Source organism: Trachypithecus francoisi, unplaced genomic scaffold, assembly GCF_009764315.1.
Source record: "Trachypithecus francoisi isolate TF-2019V2 unplaced genomic scaffold, Tfra_2.0 Lachesis_group11, whole genome shotgun sequence".
Classification (NCBI taxonomy): domain Eukaryota; kingdom Metazoa; phylum Chordata; class Mammalia; order Primates; family Cercopithecidae; genus Trachypithecus; species Trachypithecus francoisi.
Genome location: NW_022681456.1, coordinates 4228403 through 4243692, shown reverse-complemented (window position 1 = coordinate 4243692; position 15290 = coordinate 4228403). Strand labels below are relative to the sequence as shown.

The 15290-nt window shown below is 45.5% G+C and overlaps 1 protein-coding gene and 1 pseudogene across 5 annotated transcripts in view; one reads left to right on the top strand and one right to left on the bottom strand.

Annotated features, from left to right (window-relative positions):
- The window catches only part of GLT1D1 (glycosyltransferase 1 domain containing 1), a 132641-nt gene that overhangs the window by 87010 nt on the left and 30341 nt on the right, over positions 1-15290 (top strand). For all 5 annotated transcript variants that reach the window (XM_033220115.1, XM_033220117.1, XM_033220114.1 and 2 more), the window contains 2 exons: positions 7013-7056; positions 8715-8835. In XM_033220115.1, the coding sequence (XP_033076006.1) occupies positions 7013-7056; positions 8715-8835 (165 nt within the window). The remainder of the gene's footprint in view (positions 1-7012; positions 7057-8714; positions 8836-15290) is intronic.
- LOC117089184 lies at positions 5781-6899 on the bottom strand (annotated as a pseudogene).

Genomic DNA, 15290 nt, shown 5'->3' with positions numbered 1-15290 from the left:
TGAGGCCAGGTCATTGCACAAGATGAAGTTGCACAAGACGAGGTCATGTCATGGTGAGGTTTCTGGTGGTGAGGAGTGTGGCTTCTGCCCTTGGGAACACAGGGGTTCCTTTCAGGCAGTCAGGGAGCTTCTCTCTACTTCCCAGTTCTGGAGTGTTCAGAAGTGTGGCAATGCCACTTAATCTCAGATGTGTAGTTAATCAAAAAAGTACACACTTGAGGCTGGGTGCAGTGGCTCACACCTGTAATCCCAGCACTTTGGGAGGCCAAGGTGGGCAGATCACTTAAGGTCAGGAGTTTGAGACCACCCTGGCCAATATGGTGAAACTCTGTCTCTACTAAAAAAAAAAAAAAAAAAAAAAAAAGTACACATTTGAGATTAAGCTTGGCCGGGTACAGTGGCTCATGCTTGTAATCCCAGCAGTTTGGGAGGCCAAGGCAGGAGGATCGCTTGAGCCCAGGAGTTCGAGACCAGCCTGGGCCACATAGTGAGACCCTGTATTAGTTCTCACACTGCTATAAAGAACTACCTGAGACTGGGTAATTTATAAAGAAAACAGGTTTAGTTGGCTCAAGTTCCTCAGGCTGTACAAGAAGAACAGCCGGGGAATGCCTCAGGAAACTTTCAATCACAGCGAAGGCGAAGGGGAAGTAGGCGCGCGTCTTACGTGTCTGGATCAGGAGGAAGAGCTCAAGGCTGGAGGTGCTACACACTTTTAAACAGCCAGATCTCCCGAGAACCCCATCACGAGACAACACTGGAGGATGATGCTAAATTGTTAGAAACCACCCCCATGATTCAGTCACTTCCTACCAGGCCCCACCTCCAACACTGGGGGTTACAATTTAACAGGAGATTTGGGTGGGGACACAGATTCTAACCATCAGACCCCATTTCTAATATGTATATATATTATATCTTATATATGTACACATATATGTGTATATATGCATATGTACACATATACATATAATATACATGTGCGTATACATACAATACATATATTACATATTATGTACTATATACATATATATGTGACATTAAGCTTATAGATTATTTTGTATTGGTGGTGCTGTCTGTAGCTCTCATTGTTATTTTCTTCCAGTATTTTTCTTTCTTTTTTTTTTTTTTTTTTTTTTTGAGACGGAGTCTCACTCTGTCTCCCGGGCTGGAGTGCAGTGGCCAGATCTCAGCTCACTGCAAGCTCCGCCTCCCGGGTTTACGCCATTCTCCTGCCTCAGCCTCCCGAGTAGCTGGGACTACAGGCGCCGCCACCTCGCCCGGCTAGTTTTTTTGTATTTTTTAGTAGAGACGGGGTTTCACCGTGTTAACCAGGATGGTCTCGATCTCCTGACCTCGTGATCCACCCGTCTCGGCCTCCCAAAGTGCTGGGATTACAGGCTTGAGCCACCGCGCCCGGCCTTCTTCCAGTATTTTTCTAATAAGACATTGACATTTGACTTTTTTCTTCTGCAACACGTATAGCAGTTACTATGTCCCAGGCACAGTTCTAACAGCAACCAGAGAGGCAGCAGAGCATAGTTTTACAAATTCAGCCCCTGGAGTGGGCCTGAATGTGAATACAGGCTCCACACTTCACATCTTCTAAGTCATTTACTCCTCCGAGCAATCCCAAGGTTCTAGAGTTCTCACTGGACAGATGAGCAAACTGACACGCGGAGAGGTCCGTTAATGTGCATGAGGCTAGTTTGGTGCCTGAGGGGACTTGACCCTGGCCCTCTGTATCCGGAGTCCCCTCAGTCTGGTGCTGCCTCTTTCTGGTCTCCACATATCCACTATCCACTACGAGTTTGCTTAAAAATTTGTGGCCTGTCTTTGAGGAGCAATAAGTTTGAACACGTTGCCATTAATTTTTGTGTGAATTCAACAATTGTGTTATTAGCCTTCAGGGATGCAACAGGATGGAACACAGTCCCTGCCCCAAAGACCTGTTCCTTCCAGATGCAAAGTAGGAGTCAAGTTGGGACTGGAGGATGTTAGGTTGTGACTAATGCAAAGGCTGCCCCGGCCTTTAAAAAGTTGAGGTGGAATTCACATGCCACGAAATTCACCATTTTAGAGTGCACAAGCCAGCGGGCTTTAGTCTATTCACAAAGTTGTGCAACCATCACGCCTATCTCATTCCTGAATATTTTTCTCACCCCAAAAGGATACCCTCTATCCACGAAGCAGTCACTCCCCATTTCCCCTTCACCCCAATAACCCCTAATTAGATCCTAAGCAAGCCCTGGGTAACCGCTAATCTACTTTCTGTCTGTATGGTTTGCCTGCTCTGGCCATGTCATAGACATGGAGTCGTACGCTCTGTGGTCTTTTCTGTCTGGTGTGATTCATGTGGCATCGTGTTTCCCAAGCTCACCCTTGTTGTGGCTTAAGTCAGCACTTCCTTGTCATGGCTGAGTGGCCCTCCTTTGTATGGACAGGCATGTCACGATTACTCATTCATCAGCTGATGATCAGGTCCTGGCCTTTCCAACTGTTTCTGAGAAGTCATCCTGTTAAAAAATATTTTGATGGTCAGACCTTTAGTCATAGACTTCCTAAGGATTCCAACCTATTGTGCCTGAATGATTTTATGACAAAATCCTTCTGCACCATGTAAGCAACACTTTCACTGCAAAATTCGGTTGTTGTCCAATTGTCCCATTTCTGGAAACAACTCTGTCTCAAGACCTTAAGTTGACTGAAGGGGTCTCACTCGCCACACTCAGGTGTAACCATACAGGCTCCTAACCAGAGCCTATATGTATTCTTTGGAACATTCTCTCTCTTCTTTCTCTTTTTTGAGACAGAGTTTTGAGACCCAGGCTAGAGTGCAATGCCGCAATCTCAGCTCACTGCAACCTCCGCCCCTGGTTCAAGTGATTCTTCAACTTCCCGAGTAGCTGGGATTACAGGCACTTGTTACTACGCCTGGCCAATTTTTGTATTTTTAGTGGAGACAGGCTTTCACCATGTTGGCCAGCAGGTGGGTGGTGAACTCCTGATCACGTGATCTGCCCCCCCCTCGGCCTCCCAAAGTGCTGGGATTGCAGGCTTGAGCCACCATGCCCGGTCTCTCTCTCTCTGTTTTTTTTTTTTTTTTTTTTTTTTTTTTTTTACTACTATTTTTGTTATTTAATAGCTGGGCTCATAGTACCATTTCCTACTACTTTTTTCCCTCTGAATTGTTGAGTCTGGCTCTGCTGCCATTCGATGTAATTCGCTGGAGACTTAGCCTCATTTCAGGCTTTTGCTAACATGAATCTTTCTTTTTTTTTTTTTTTTTTTCTGTTTTAAGATCAATTCTTAGAACACAGTCATTCAGAAGCCATTGAGACATGAGGCAGCAGGAAGGAATGTGGGCTGGAGCAGGCCCTGGGAAGGACCAAGGACAAAGTAATAGCCGCGGTTATGAAATTGCATATTATTCTGATAAAGACTAATGTATGCCTGATAACCTAGCAATAATCCGTAAGTTTGGTAATTCGCAACATTTTTAGAAAGCACATATGATTAACATTCAAATAAGGCACTATAAAAAGTTTTATAAAGAATGAAGTGTTTACTATAATTCTTTGAGAAACTTTGGTTCATCTTGAAAGCTCGGTGAATTTTTAAAATATCAGAAGAAAAGGAAAATAAAATTTTTCCCCCAAAATACATAAGAACTAACTTACTGGCACTTGTATTTTAAGTACCTGGAAAAAAATGGAACAGAGTTTTAAAGGCAGTTAATAACAGCTTGTATGAGGGCTTGTTTCATTTGATTTGGCACCAAGTCAAGAGTAAATATGCCATGGAAGACGCCGTCAGGTATTTCCTCCACCTCTCATACTGCCCCACTTCTACCAGACCACACAGCACGTCAGCAACCGTCCTTGCTGCCCCACTCAGGAATCACTTTAGATTCCAATTTTGTTTGTTTGTTTGTTTGTTTGTTGTTGTTTTTGAGATGGAGTCTTGCTCTGCCCCCCAGGCTGGAGTGCAGTGGTGGCAATCTTGGCTCTCTGCAACTTCCGGCTCCCAGGTTCACACCATTCTCCTGCCTCAGCCTCCTGAGTAGCTGGGGCTACAGGCACTCGCCACCACACCCGGCTAATTTTTTGTATTTTAGTAGAGACGGGGTTTCACCATGTTGGCCAGGGTAGTTTCAATCTCCTGATCTCATGATCCACCCGCTTCGGCCTCCCAAAGTGCTGGGATTATAGGCGTGAGTCACTGCGCCCGGCCTACGTTCCAGTTTTTAAGTGGCTTCTCAGATGACACCAACAAAGTTTCTTTCCCCTTAAAATAAAGTGGCAGTGAATGCTCACAGGTATCGATTTCTTTGATCAGGAACAAAGAACTCCTTCAGGAAACTCACTTACTTTCCTGGTCCTTGTTAACCTATTGTGTACATTCTTTTTATTGGCACACCTGTTTACTAATTATGATTGATTGCTATTTATGCCAAGGGAGCATTTCCCAGGCATCTCTCATCTATTTACTCACGACAAAGCGTGCTTACTTTATTTACATAGCACCGTGGGTTTTCTTTTTTCTTTTCTCTTTTTTTTTTTGGCAGGGGGTGGTACTATAACTTGTTATTTATCAGGGCAGATCATACATTTGGATCAAAAAGAGAAACTGGCAAGTAGATCCTAAAACACATTTCTTAACCTGAGTCACATCTGAAAACATACAGATTTTAATTACATTTTGTTGAAAATTCATTCAACTGGCCGGGCGCGGTGGCTCAAGCCTGTAATCCCAGCACTTTGGGAGGCCGAGACGGGCGGATCACGAGGTCAGGAGATCGAGACCATCCTGGCTAACACGGTGAAACCCCGTCTCTACTAAAAAATACAAAAACTAGCCGGGCGAGGTGGCGGGTGCCTGTAGTCCCAGTTACTCTGGAGGCTGAGGCAGGAGAATGGCGTGAACCCGGGAGGCGGAGCTTGCAGTAAGCTGAGATCTGGCCACTGTACTCCAGTCTGGACGACAGAGCGAGACTCCATCTCAAAGAGAAAAAAAAAAAAAAAGAAAATTCATTCAACTTTGGTGCTTTTCCAAGGACTCATAATGTCAATTTCTGACATAAATCATAACCCTCCGTACATATGTATTTTCAAAGGAAACAAGTCATCTTAAAGTAATATTTTTCTATATGCTAATGGATACATTTTTGTAGCAAATTGAAAATTCTGAGTAAACTGAAAGTATGCTTAACAACAGAATAAATACAGCATGTATGGTTAGCATATACATTTCTTAGTAGCAGAGAATTTGTGTCTTACAACAAATCTGTAAACCCAGTTGCTTTCTTTCTGGAATTTTATATAGTGTCTCACCATGTTTCACAATGCTGGAAATGTCTTTTTTGCCATCAATCTGTGCAAACATTTCTGATCACCTATTTTCTCCCAATGGCATGTAACTTTGTTTTAACTTTTGCAGGAAAATACGGGAACTTTATCAACCACTTATTAACTGAACAAAAAGTTAGATTACTACCAAACGCTCTTTAAATTTTGCTCTAACAGATGTTTTAAAAGTTCAGACATCACTGATGTTTTTGAAGCTAGCTACATAAAACACACTAGGTGATTTCAAAGGATGAATCTTAGTATCTGACTCACTTGGCACATCCTTAGCATCTAGAATAAAATCAGCAGAAATAAAAGTAATATAATTTTCAAAGAATTCATACATACTGGAAGTCTTAGGAAAAACAGCTTCTAAATGCAAGGACTATGAGATGTGTCCATCTTACTACTAATAGTGCCACACATTTTTCCTCACGGAGTAACTGAAGCTTTCTGGCTTGTTTGAGGAACTTTAGTTTGTAGGAAAGCATAACCATAGGGCCAAATCTTGTTGGTTTCTATTCCGGAGAATGTTTCCAGCACCTCTTTTTTTTCTGGTAATATTCCAGGACTGGCTTTGTTTGGCTTCCTAAGCCTGTAGTCTCTCGGTAACTGTCTCTGGTTTGTCATCCTCACGCTGAATGAGAGGCTCCCTGTCAGAGCATCAGTGCCCACAGTTTTGGGAGGGTTGAATTCAATGTTGTAGACTCGGCTGCTGGCGGGATGAACCCAGCGAGCAGTAAGGCATTGTTTAATGACCTAAAAGGACGCATTCAGGTTAATCACTGTGTCGATCTGATCTGCTCTATCTAGGGCTTCTGCCTGTGAAAGTGTCCTTGGAAAACCATCCAACAGCTAGACTAGGTGAGATTTTGCAGCTCCTGAAGGGTCAGCTGAGATGACATAATCTGGAATGAGTTTCTCTTGGTCAATGAAAGCCTTGGCTAACATGCCAATTTCTTTCTTTCTTTCTTTCTTTTTCTTTCTTTCTTCTTTCTTTCTTTCTTTCTTTCTTTCTTTCTTTTCTTTCTTCCTTCCTTCCTTCCTTCCTCTCTCTCTCTCTATCTCCCTTCCTCCCTCCCTCTCTCTCGCTTTCTTTCTTTCTTTCTTTCTTTCTTTCTTTCTTTCTTTCTTTCTTTCTATGTTTATATATACTTTAAGTTCTGGGGTACATGTGCACAACATGCAGGTTTGTTACATACGTATCTATGTGCCATGTTGGTTTACTGCACCCATCAACCCATCATTCACATTAGGTATTTCTCCTAACGTTATCCCTCTTCCAGCCCCCGACCTCCCAACAGGCTTCAGTGTGTGATGTTCCCCTCCCTGCGTCCATGTGTTCTCATTGTTCAGCTCCCACTTATGAGTGAGAACAGGTAACAGGCCAATTTCTGTGCCCTGCAGCATGTTGTACAGGAGCAGGTCCTCACTGGAGAGGTGCCTCAGCTCCAAGTGTTTGGTGATGCACGATGATACAGTGCCCTTGCCTGAGCCTGGGGCCCCCATAGTCACTGCGCACAGCAGCCACGAGGACATCCCCATGGCCGCAGACTGGGGCCCGCGCCACACTGGCACCAGGGCTTTGGCCTGGCCCGTGCTGGCCGGCTGGCAGCGCCACTAGCAGGTGGCTACCACTGACATTTATCTTTGTCTCTTTTCAGGTCGATCCAGTGTTTACAAGGGAAGTAAAAGCCAAAGTGAGAAGGTAAGAGTTGGTGGAGACCAGTCATTTTGCAGAACGGGAAGCCTGAGTGGCCCCTGAGTTACCTGAACTCACATTTATCCAGTCCCAGACACGATTCCAAGCAGTTTCCAAGTGTTTCCTTGTGTGGTGCATCCTCCCAGCGAGCCCATGGCATCCTAGGCACCGGTATTTGCCCAGGGAAATGCCAATAAAAACCACTTTGTGATTATAATTTTTAACCGATCACATTGGCCAAAATGGAAAGATTTAAACTCTCAAGGGTTTGGAAGAATGGAGGGGTATTGCCCTTTGTCACAGCCTGCCTGGGGAGCAATTTGTTGGAGTGTTGGTTGTAAGTTGCATTTGTCAGCTGGGAACCCAACAGCACGGGCTTGAACACATCGAGGTTTCACTGCTCACATCAACAAGTCTGAGGGTGGTCAGTCAGGGAGCAAAGTGGAGGCTTCGCTGAGACCTCAGGGATTTGGCTCTTTCTCTGTCCTGCCTTCCTCGGCCTGTGGCTCCCATTCTGAAGGTGACGTGGTGGCTTTAGAGCTGTGTCATCAGTCTGCGATGTAAGTGGGGCGATGGGAATGAGCAGACCAGAAGGATGTGGGTCTCCTTTGGGTCAGCCCCCTGTAAAGCGGTGTCCTCACAGCCCCGGGATTCCAGCCAGACTCACTGGCCACACCAACTGCCAAGGGCATGACAAAGACTGGTTTTTCCCCATCTATAATCAGGGATCTTCAGATTGCTCCTAGGTGCAGACGCATGTGTGCAAACGTATCACCCGCTCGGGGAAGGGAGGCGTGGCAGAGCCGTGAGAGTGGTGGCCAGTGGTGGGGACTGGGAAGATCAAAGACAGACGAAGATTTACATTGTGTGGTGAAAAAAATAGAACAAGGCAAAATGTCTATGACAAAATAGGTGTCAGCGCTGTGTGCTGAGAACAGGGCTTTTGTGACATTATCATCACTATTTAGTATTTCTATTTCCATTCTTTTTTCTTTTTTTCTTTTTTGAGACCGAGTCTTGCTCTGTCACCCAGGCTGGAGCACAGTGGCAAAATCTCAGCTCACTGCAATCTCCGCCTCCCGGGTTCAAGCAATTCTCCTGCCTCAGCCTCCCAAGTAGCTGGGATTACAGGTGCACACTGCCACGCCTGGCTAATATTTGTATTTTTAGTAGAGATGGGGTTTCGCCACGTTCGCTAGGCTGGTCTTGAACTCCTGATCTCAGGTGATCCACCTGCCTTGGTCTCCCAAAGTGCTGGGACTACAGGTATGAGCCACTGCACCTGGCCTATTTTCCATTATTTCTATTCCTATTATCTTATTAGTATTTGAAAAAAAGTTGAATTATTAGAATAATGTTTTCTAAATCATACAGAGAAAATGGCACAAACTTTATCTCTGACTCTCCTAGCCCTTGAGAGCAAGTGTCTTTATTGAGCATACTGAAAACAAAACCAGACATGTTAAGCAACTCCCCCCTCCCTTGTCAGGGACATGAGCTGTAAGGATTTCCACCCCAGTATAGTTCTCCTGGCTGAACGCTTGGTCAACAGTGCTTACTTGCTGATCTGAAGTATGACACCCAAATTGTCATCTCTCCTCCTCCCAGCTGCCTATCCACGAGATTCTTGGAATTAGAGCCCCTCTTCCTGCTTTGTGTTTCAGGGCCGCTGGGGTTCGGTTGATCGGAGAGATGCCTCAGGAAGATTTGCACGCGGTGGTGAAGAATTGCTTCGCGGTGGTGAACAGCTCTGTCTCTGAAGGCATGTCAGCTGCAATTCTGGAGGTAATTATGTAACTCGAGTACTGAAAGTGGGAGTGTGAAATTGTCCATCACTCCTTTTCTTATTTATGGAGGTGGCGTCTTTGTCAATAGCATTCTGCACTTCTCAAAGCTAAAAAGGCCAAGCAGAATACCCTTTGGAGTTCAAAAGTACTTTTGAAGTTCTATCTGGAAGTTTAAAAATATCATTTCATTTCTCATTGCTATTTCTCCTTGCCAACAATGATGTAAAATAAAACTGGGATGGCATTGCCTCTCTGACCCTCTAAATATCTCTGACAGGAAGGCAGCTAAGGTTACGAAAGATTGGGACAGGAAACAAGATGAAGGTGTTTTTGCAGGAAGCCTCCTTTTACTTTTCTTTTCTTTTTCTTTTCCATATTTTCTGTAACTCCAAAGGGAGGAGAAGAAAGGGCTGGACTTTGCAGGTGGCAGGAGACAGGGGCAGGGTAGTGATCATAGATGACGGGGTGGCGTGGGGGCCAGGGTGGATCTAATCTCTTTATCTAGCAGTCAACTCTATAAAATCACTTCATCTTTTTTGACAAAATATGTCTATCCCAGCACCACTCTGCAATTCCCCACCAGCGTATCTGTGTTTTCAGGACCGAGGTTGGAGTGGGAAGGCCGTGCTCTTGAAACCTGGGCAGGTTCTGGCTGGGCTGTGTCCCCTCTTCTGTAAAAGGTCCTGGCAATCCTTGCATCCCCTTTGCAATGGGACCACCTACAACATCTCCTCCTCCTTGAGAGGTTTTTGACTGGGGCATTTTACCATGATCTTTGGTGCTTGATGTTAGCTCCTAGAGAGAATCACCGGCCTGTGTCTAACAGAAAAAGACGTTCCTTCTCTTGTTTTGGTGTTAGTTCATTGCCTTGGGGGCTCCCGAAGAATGAACCCAGAAGAGGGCAGGCTGGACCCACTCATGCCAACACCAGCCTTTGGCACTGGGTTTTCGCCATGCGATTAGAGCACCCAGTACCGCATGCATGGTACCCCTGGTGGTTCTCAGCACACACGCTGCACACGACAGACATGGCGTAAGCATGCACTGATGGGCACATGATAAAGCCTGTTTTCCTGTCGAGAGAAACATGTGGCCACTGCTTCCCGAGGTCTTTGGCCCAGGTTTCATGTGTTCTTTCTGAATATGTGGATTTCTTATTATCAGTGTCTACTTAAATTAATGCTGTTACTTTATCATAAGTCTTTGGGATATCCATGTATCCCCTTGGATACTACTGAACTTACTAACAGGAGTTAAGATCTGCAAACCTTAGGGGTCCAGAGAGAACATGATAAATAAAGTAGGAAAAAAATCCTCTCCTTACATTTAAGAAATGACTGACATTGTGTGCATAATATTTGCTCTTAATTTGGCATCATTTATAAAAGAAGAAAAAACCTCAAAAGAAAAAAACACAGAGGGAGATGGTAGCAGCTGTGTATCTGTGCTCGTGAATCTGCTGTTGGATGCTTTCAAAGTGCAAAGTGTGAGTTTGTAACATGATCATCCTCAGCCAGACGTCAGCACTTCAGCTTAGGGGTTGTCACTAGTATTAATCTCCGTTGTCTTTTCAAATCAGCTCCCAGCTGCAGTCCTCCGAGCAATATGTTAGCTTTAAAAGTGTATATGCTGATGGTACCAGTATTTGAGCCATTGTGAATTGCTCCTTTGTAGGTAAATATACATTTTTTTTCAACTTCTTAAGGAAAGGTAGAGTGGAATTCGGGAATGATTTTACAACCAGCACACACAGCATTTCACTGCCGCTGTCAAACCTCATTTACTTCAAAGCAAAGGCAGCTGTTGGCAATTCCGACTGCCTTAAAATGTTGATGTTGTGTTCCTTTTGAAAACTCCCGAATAACCTTTGGGCAAAGGGTTTTGAATGAAGCTGATGTTAGAGGAGTGGTAAGGGTGCATTTCATTAGAATCAGTTCAGATAGCCGAAGCGTTAACCATGGAATAAGTGCCTGTTGCTTTTGAAGGAAGTGATCTTTTGACCTTTCAGAATTAGCTGTATTTTCCCATGGAAGCATAGAAACATCCCATTTGCAGAAACACGTTTCTTACTGATAAACTCCGAAAATCAAACTTGAGCTGGATGCGTGGGCAGCGGGGTGAACACTTCTACAACTAATCAGTTGTTTCCAGTTTTGTGCTTTTTTAGAGTTGAATCCTGCAGAAAATTACATTAAAAGTATATAAACAATGATTTGCTCATCCCAGCCGTCATGATCAGGCTCTTTTCCCGGCCCCAGAACACACACATGCGCACACACGCACACACACGTACACACATAGGCGCACACACACGCTCACACACATGCACCTACAGATGCATGCACGCACACACTTTGCCTGAGAGAGGAAGTCCATCTTCTAAAGCAGAGAGAAGCACCTGCAGGAAGGAGGTGATTCCTGGCCCCTTGGCGTCCAGACTCCAGCCCTAGTGATTGAAATAGGATGTGAGGTCATTCAAGGTGACTCTGTGACTCTGTGTCACTTTAACCTCGACTAGTGTGTCAGCGTGTTTGTGTGTTTGTAAGTGTGTGTGTGGATTCGGCGGTGAGATGCCTTTGCCACTTTGAAAAGTGAAGGGCCTTTTGAGTTTTCATCATTAGGAAGATGCTACTGGCATGTATTTGGGATGGAGCAGCTGCAGGGAGGTGGGGTGCCGGTTCAAGGTGCCAGAATACAGCTAATTCTGAAAGGTCAGAAGATCAATTCCTTCAAAAGTGACACTTACCCCATGATTGAACACTTTGGCTATCTGAATTGATTCTAATCAATTCATTGCATCAGAGTTGTACCCAAAATGCTGTTGGCACCCCCACTGAGAATCACTGTAACCCCAATTATGTAAGATCCAAATGCACTGTGGGTATATCCAGCCCAACTCCATCGCCACGTGACAAGCAATGCTTGTCTGACTTGACAGGCGCCCAGTAAAGACCACTAAAATGCAAGCCAACCTCTCTGCAACAAAATCTAGACATGGTGGTTTCCAGGCCCAGGTATGTAGCAGAATTACCTTGAAGCCTAAAAAATCATAGGTACAGGTGATGGTGCCCACCCCTCACAAATCAGGCTTCACTTGTTTTGAGGAGGGGCCTGGCTGCTGAGTTTCTTATGACTGTTCTGCAGGGTAGAACAGAGGCAGTGTCTGTGTAAACCTTTATCAGCTCTGCTGAAAATGGCATCCTGGCCACAAAGGCTTTTACAAAGAGTCTCATCTGAAGTTTCCCTCTGCCTGATAAGAGCTTGGAGAGCTCATCTAGGGAAAATAAGAAATCAAGTGAGTTCTCATAGGAGCAGAGAGTAGAATAGTGGGTAGCAGAGGCTGGGAGTGTGAGGAGTGGGGAGATGTTGGTTGAAGGACCTGAACTTCCAATTAGGAGGAATAAGTTCAAAAGATGTGTACTGCACATCATGGCTACTATAGTTAATAACAATATATAGTATCCTTGAAAATCGCTAAGAGTAGATCTTAAGTGTTCCCACCACACAAAACAAGTATAAAGTAATACGTATGTTAATTAGCTTGCTTTAGCCATCCCACAGGGTAGATGTGTATCAAAACATCATGTTGTGGCCGGGCGCGGTGGCTCACGCCTATAATCCCAGCACTTTGGGAGGCTGAGGCAGGTGGATCACCTGAGGTCAGGAGTTCGAGACCAGCCTGGCCAACATGGTGAAACCCTGTCTCTACTAAAAATACAAAAATGAGCCGGGTGTGATGACTTGCACCTGTAATCCCAGCTACTAGGAAGGCTGAGGCAGGAGAATTGCTGGAACCTGGTAGGCGGAGGTTGCTGAGATCACACCACTGCACTCCAGCCTGGGTGACAGAGCGAGACTCCATCTCAAACAAAACAAAACAAAAACCCATCGTGTTGTACACTGTAAATGTAGGCAATTTTTGCTTGTCAGGTTTTCTTTTTTCTAATCAATTGAGTTCAAACACAAAGGTGTCAGGTGCATCTTGGATCCTGACATTTCATTTGTCTTAGTTCCAGAGTGGGATCCCTGACGCTGGCTCTGAACTGCTTTCTCTCTCAAGCCTGTGAGTCGTGCACGGTGCCCCCCTGTGGACTCAGGGGCACGTTCTGAGGGCGAGCACACTCACCTCTGTGCGCCATCTGCCCAGGCACCGGCCGTCTCCGCACCTGTCAGGCCCAGCTGCACACCGTCGCCATTGTCCAGGAGTTCTTCTCTCCTGAAGACATTTCCTTTGTTAAAGGCACTTTTTGTTGGTTTCTCAAGAGGTGACTTCAGAACTAGTTTTCTGTAAATGTGCAACCCTCAGATTCCACGGAAGTCTCTTTGCCCTCTGTTCATTTCACAACGTCGTGAGCAGGTTGCATTGCGTCTTGTCTGCTGAACTGCGGTTTTCCTTGCAGGCAGGGCCGTGCCCTCCATGGTGTGGAGTCCTTCCCTGCGTCTCCCCTTGTGCCGTGGACTGTCAGATGGGATGAGTGTGTTCATGCCTTCTGTCATTCAGCAGAAGTGGGTAGAGTGCCAGGTCTGCCAGGCTCTGGAGACGCTATAGCGGACAGACGCTAAAGGGCCTTGTTATCATGGAGCCCATGTCCTTGTGAGGGACTGAAAGAGGAGCTGGGAGACGGGCAGGAAGCAGGCAAAGGGAAGAGTGAACAGAGAACTTTAGGACGTAGTAAGTGCTGAGGAGGAAGCACAGCAGCAGACAGACGGGACAGTGGGCGGTGGGGATGTGCTCAGGGAGTCTCCGTGGTGGCATGGGCTGAACGGTGGCCCCTCCCCAAATGCCTGTGTTGAAGTCCTCGCCCCGGCGTCTCAGAATGGGAATGTATTTGGAGATAGAGGTAATCAAGTGAGAATGACGTCCCTGGGCAGGGGTGTGGGGTGGGGAGGGGGAGGCTAAAAAGGGAAGTTTCTTTCTTTCTTTTTTTTTGAGACAAAGTTTCACTTTTGTTGCCTAGGCTGAAGTGCAATAGCCAATCTCGGCTCACCGCAACCTCTGCCTCCCAGGTTCAAGTGATTCTCCCGCCTTAGCCTCCCACGTAGCTGGTATTGCAGGCACATGCCACCATGCCTGGCTAATTTGTGTCTTTTTAGTAGAGATGGGGTTTTACCATGTTGACCAGGCTGGTCTTGAACTCCTGACTTCAGGTGATTTGCCCACCTTGGCCTCCCAAAGTGCTGAGATTACAGGCGTGAGACACTGCGCCCTGCCTAATATAGCTTTAATATAATTTTAATTTACTTTATCTCGATGTCTGGTTCTAAGGTCACCTGTTTTTTACTTGGGATTTGTGGGTGTGAAGTGCATTCTCAAGACCGAGGACAGGTCACTATGCTCTATAAAACTTACTGAGTTAGGTAGGAAGCCCAGCTGCTACTAGAATCTCATTTGCAGTTATAACAATGCCCAGAGACAGATGTAAATTCCGTAGTATTAAACCGTTTAATCTGGACAAGCACGGTGGCTCACCCCTGTAATCCCAACAGTTTGGGAGGCCAAGGTGGATGAATTGCTTGATCATAGGAGTTTCAGATGAGTGTGGAAAACATAGCAAGACCCCATCACTACCCAAAATTTTTAAAAACATTAGCTGAGGATGGTGGCATGTGCCTGTAGTCCCAGCTACTAGAGAGGCTGAGGTGGGAAGATTGCTTGAGCCCAGGAGGCGATTGTTGCAGTGAGCTGAGATTGAGCCACGGCATTCCAGCCTGGGCCACTGAGTGAGACCCTGTGCCCCCTTCCCCCTGCAAAAAAGGTTATTTAATCTTCCGCACTACTCTTATGAAGGAGATATTTGTATCTCTGTTTTACCTCAGGGGAAACAGTCAGACAGTTGGGGGAGGTTGAGATGTTGACCCAAGATGGTACAATTTGTAAGCTTCCCTTACAAATGTTATCATTTGTTTACTTTTAAAAAGTATAAAATCTATAGAATAACTGAAAGAATGGTGCAGTGAATACCTGTGTACGCTTCACCCACATTCATCCTCCTGCTTCCTCTTCCTCTCCTCTGTCTCTCTCCATACACATACACTCTCTTCCTCTCTCTTTCTTTTGCCAGATCATCTGAAAGAAGGTGGTTGATCACAGCACAGCTAATATTTCTCTCTGAAACTTTGCGGAACAGGTGTCCTCTCCTGCACCTGGCAAGACATGAGCACACCTGAGAAAATTCAGTGTTAGTCAAATTACATCACTGGATATGCACGCCATGCGTAATTCCCTCAGTGTTGTATTTTTTTTTTTTTCCCCAGGCAGGATCCACACAACATTCATGCATTGCATTTGGCTTTGTGTCTCTTTAGTGTCCCCCAGCCCAGCTCCCCATAGCTCTCCATGACATCGAACCCTCTGAAGGACCCTGGTCAGTTGTCCTAGAGAACATACAGATAGATTTGGCTGATGCGTTCCTTGGGGTTGGATTTACATCCCACCTCCAGCTGGGATTCCAC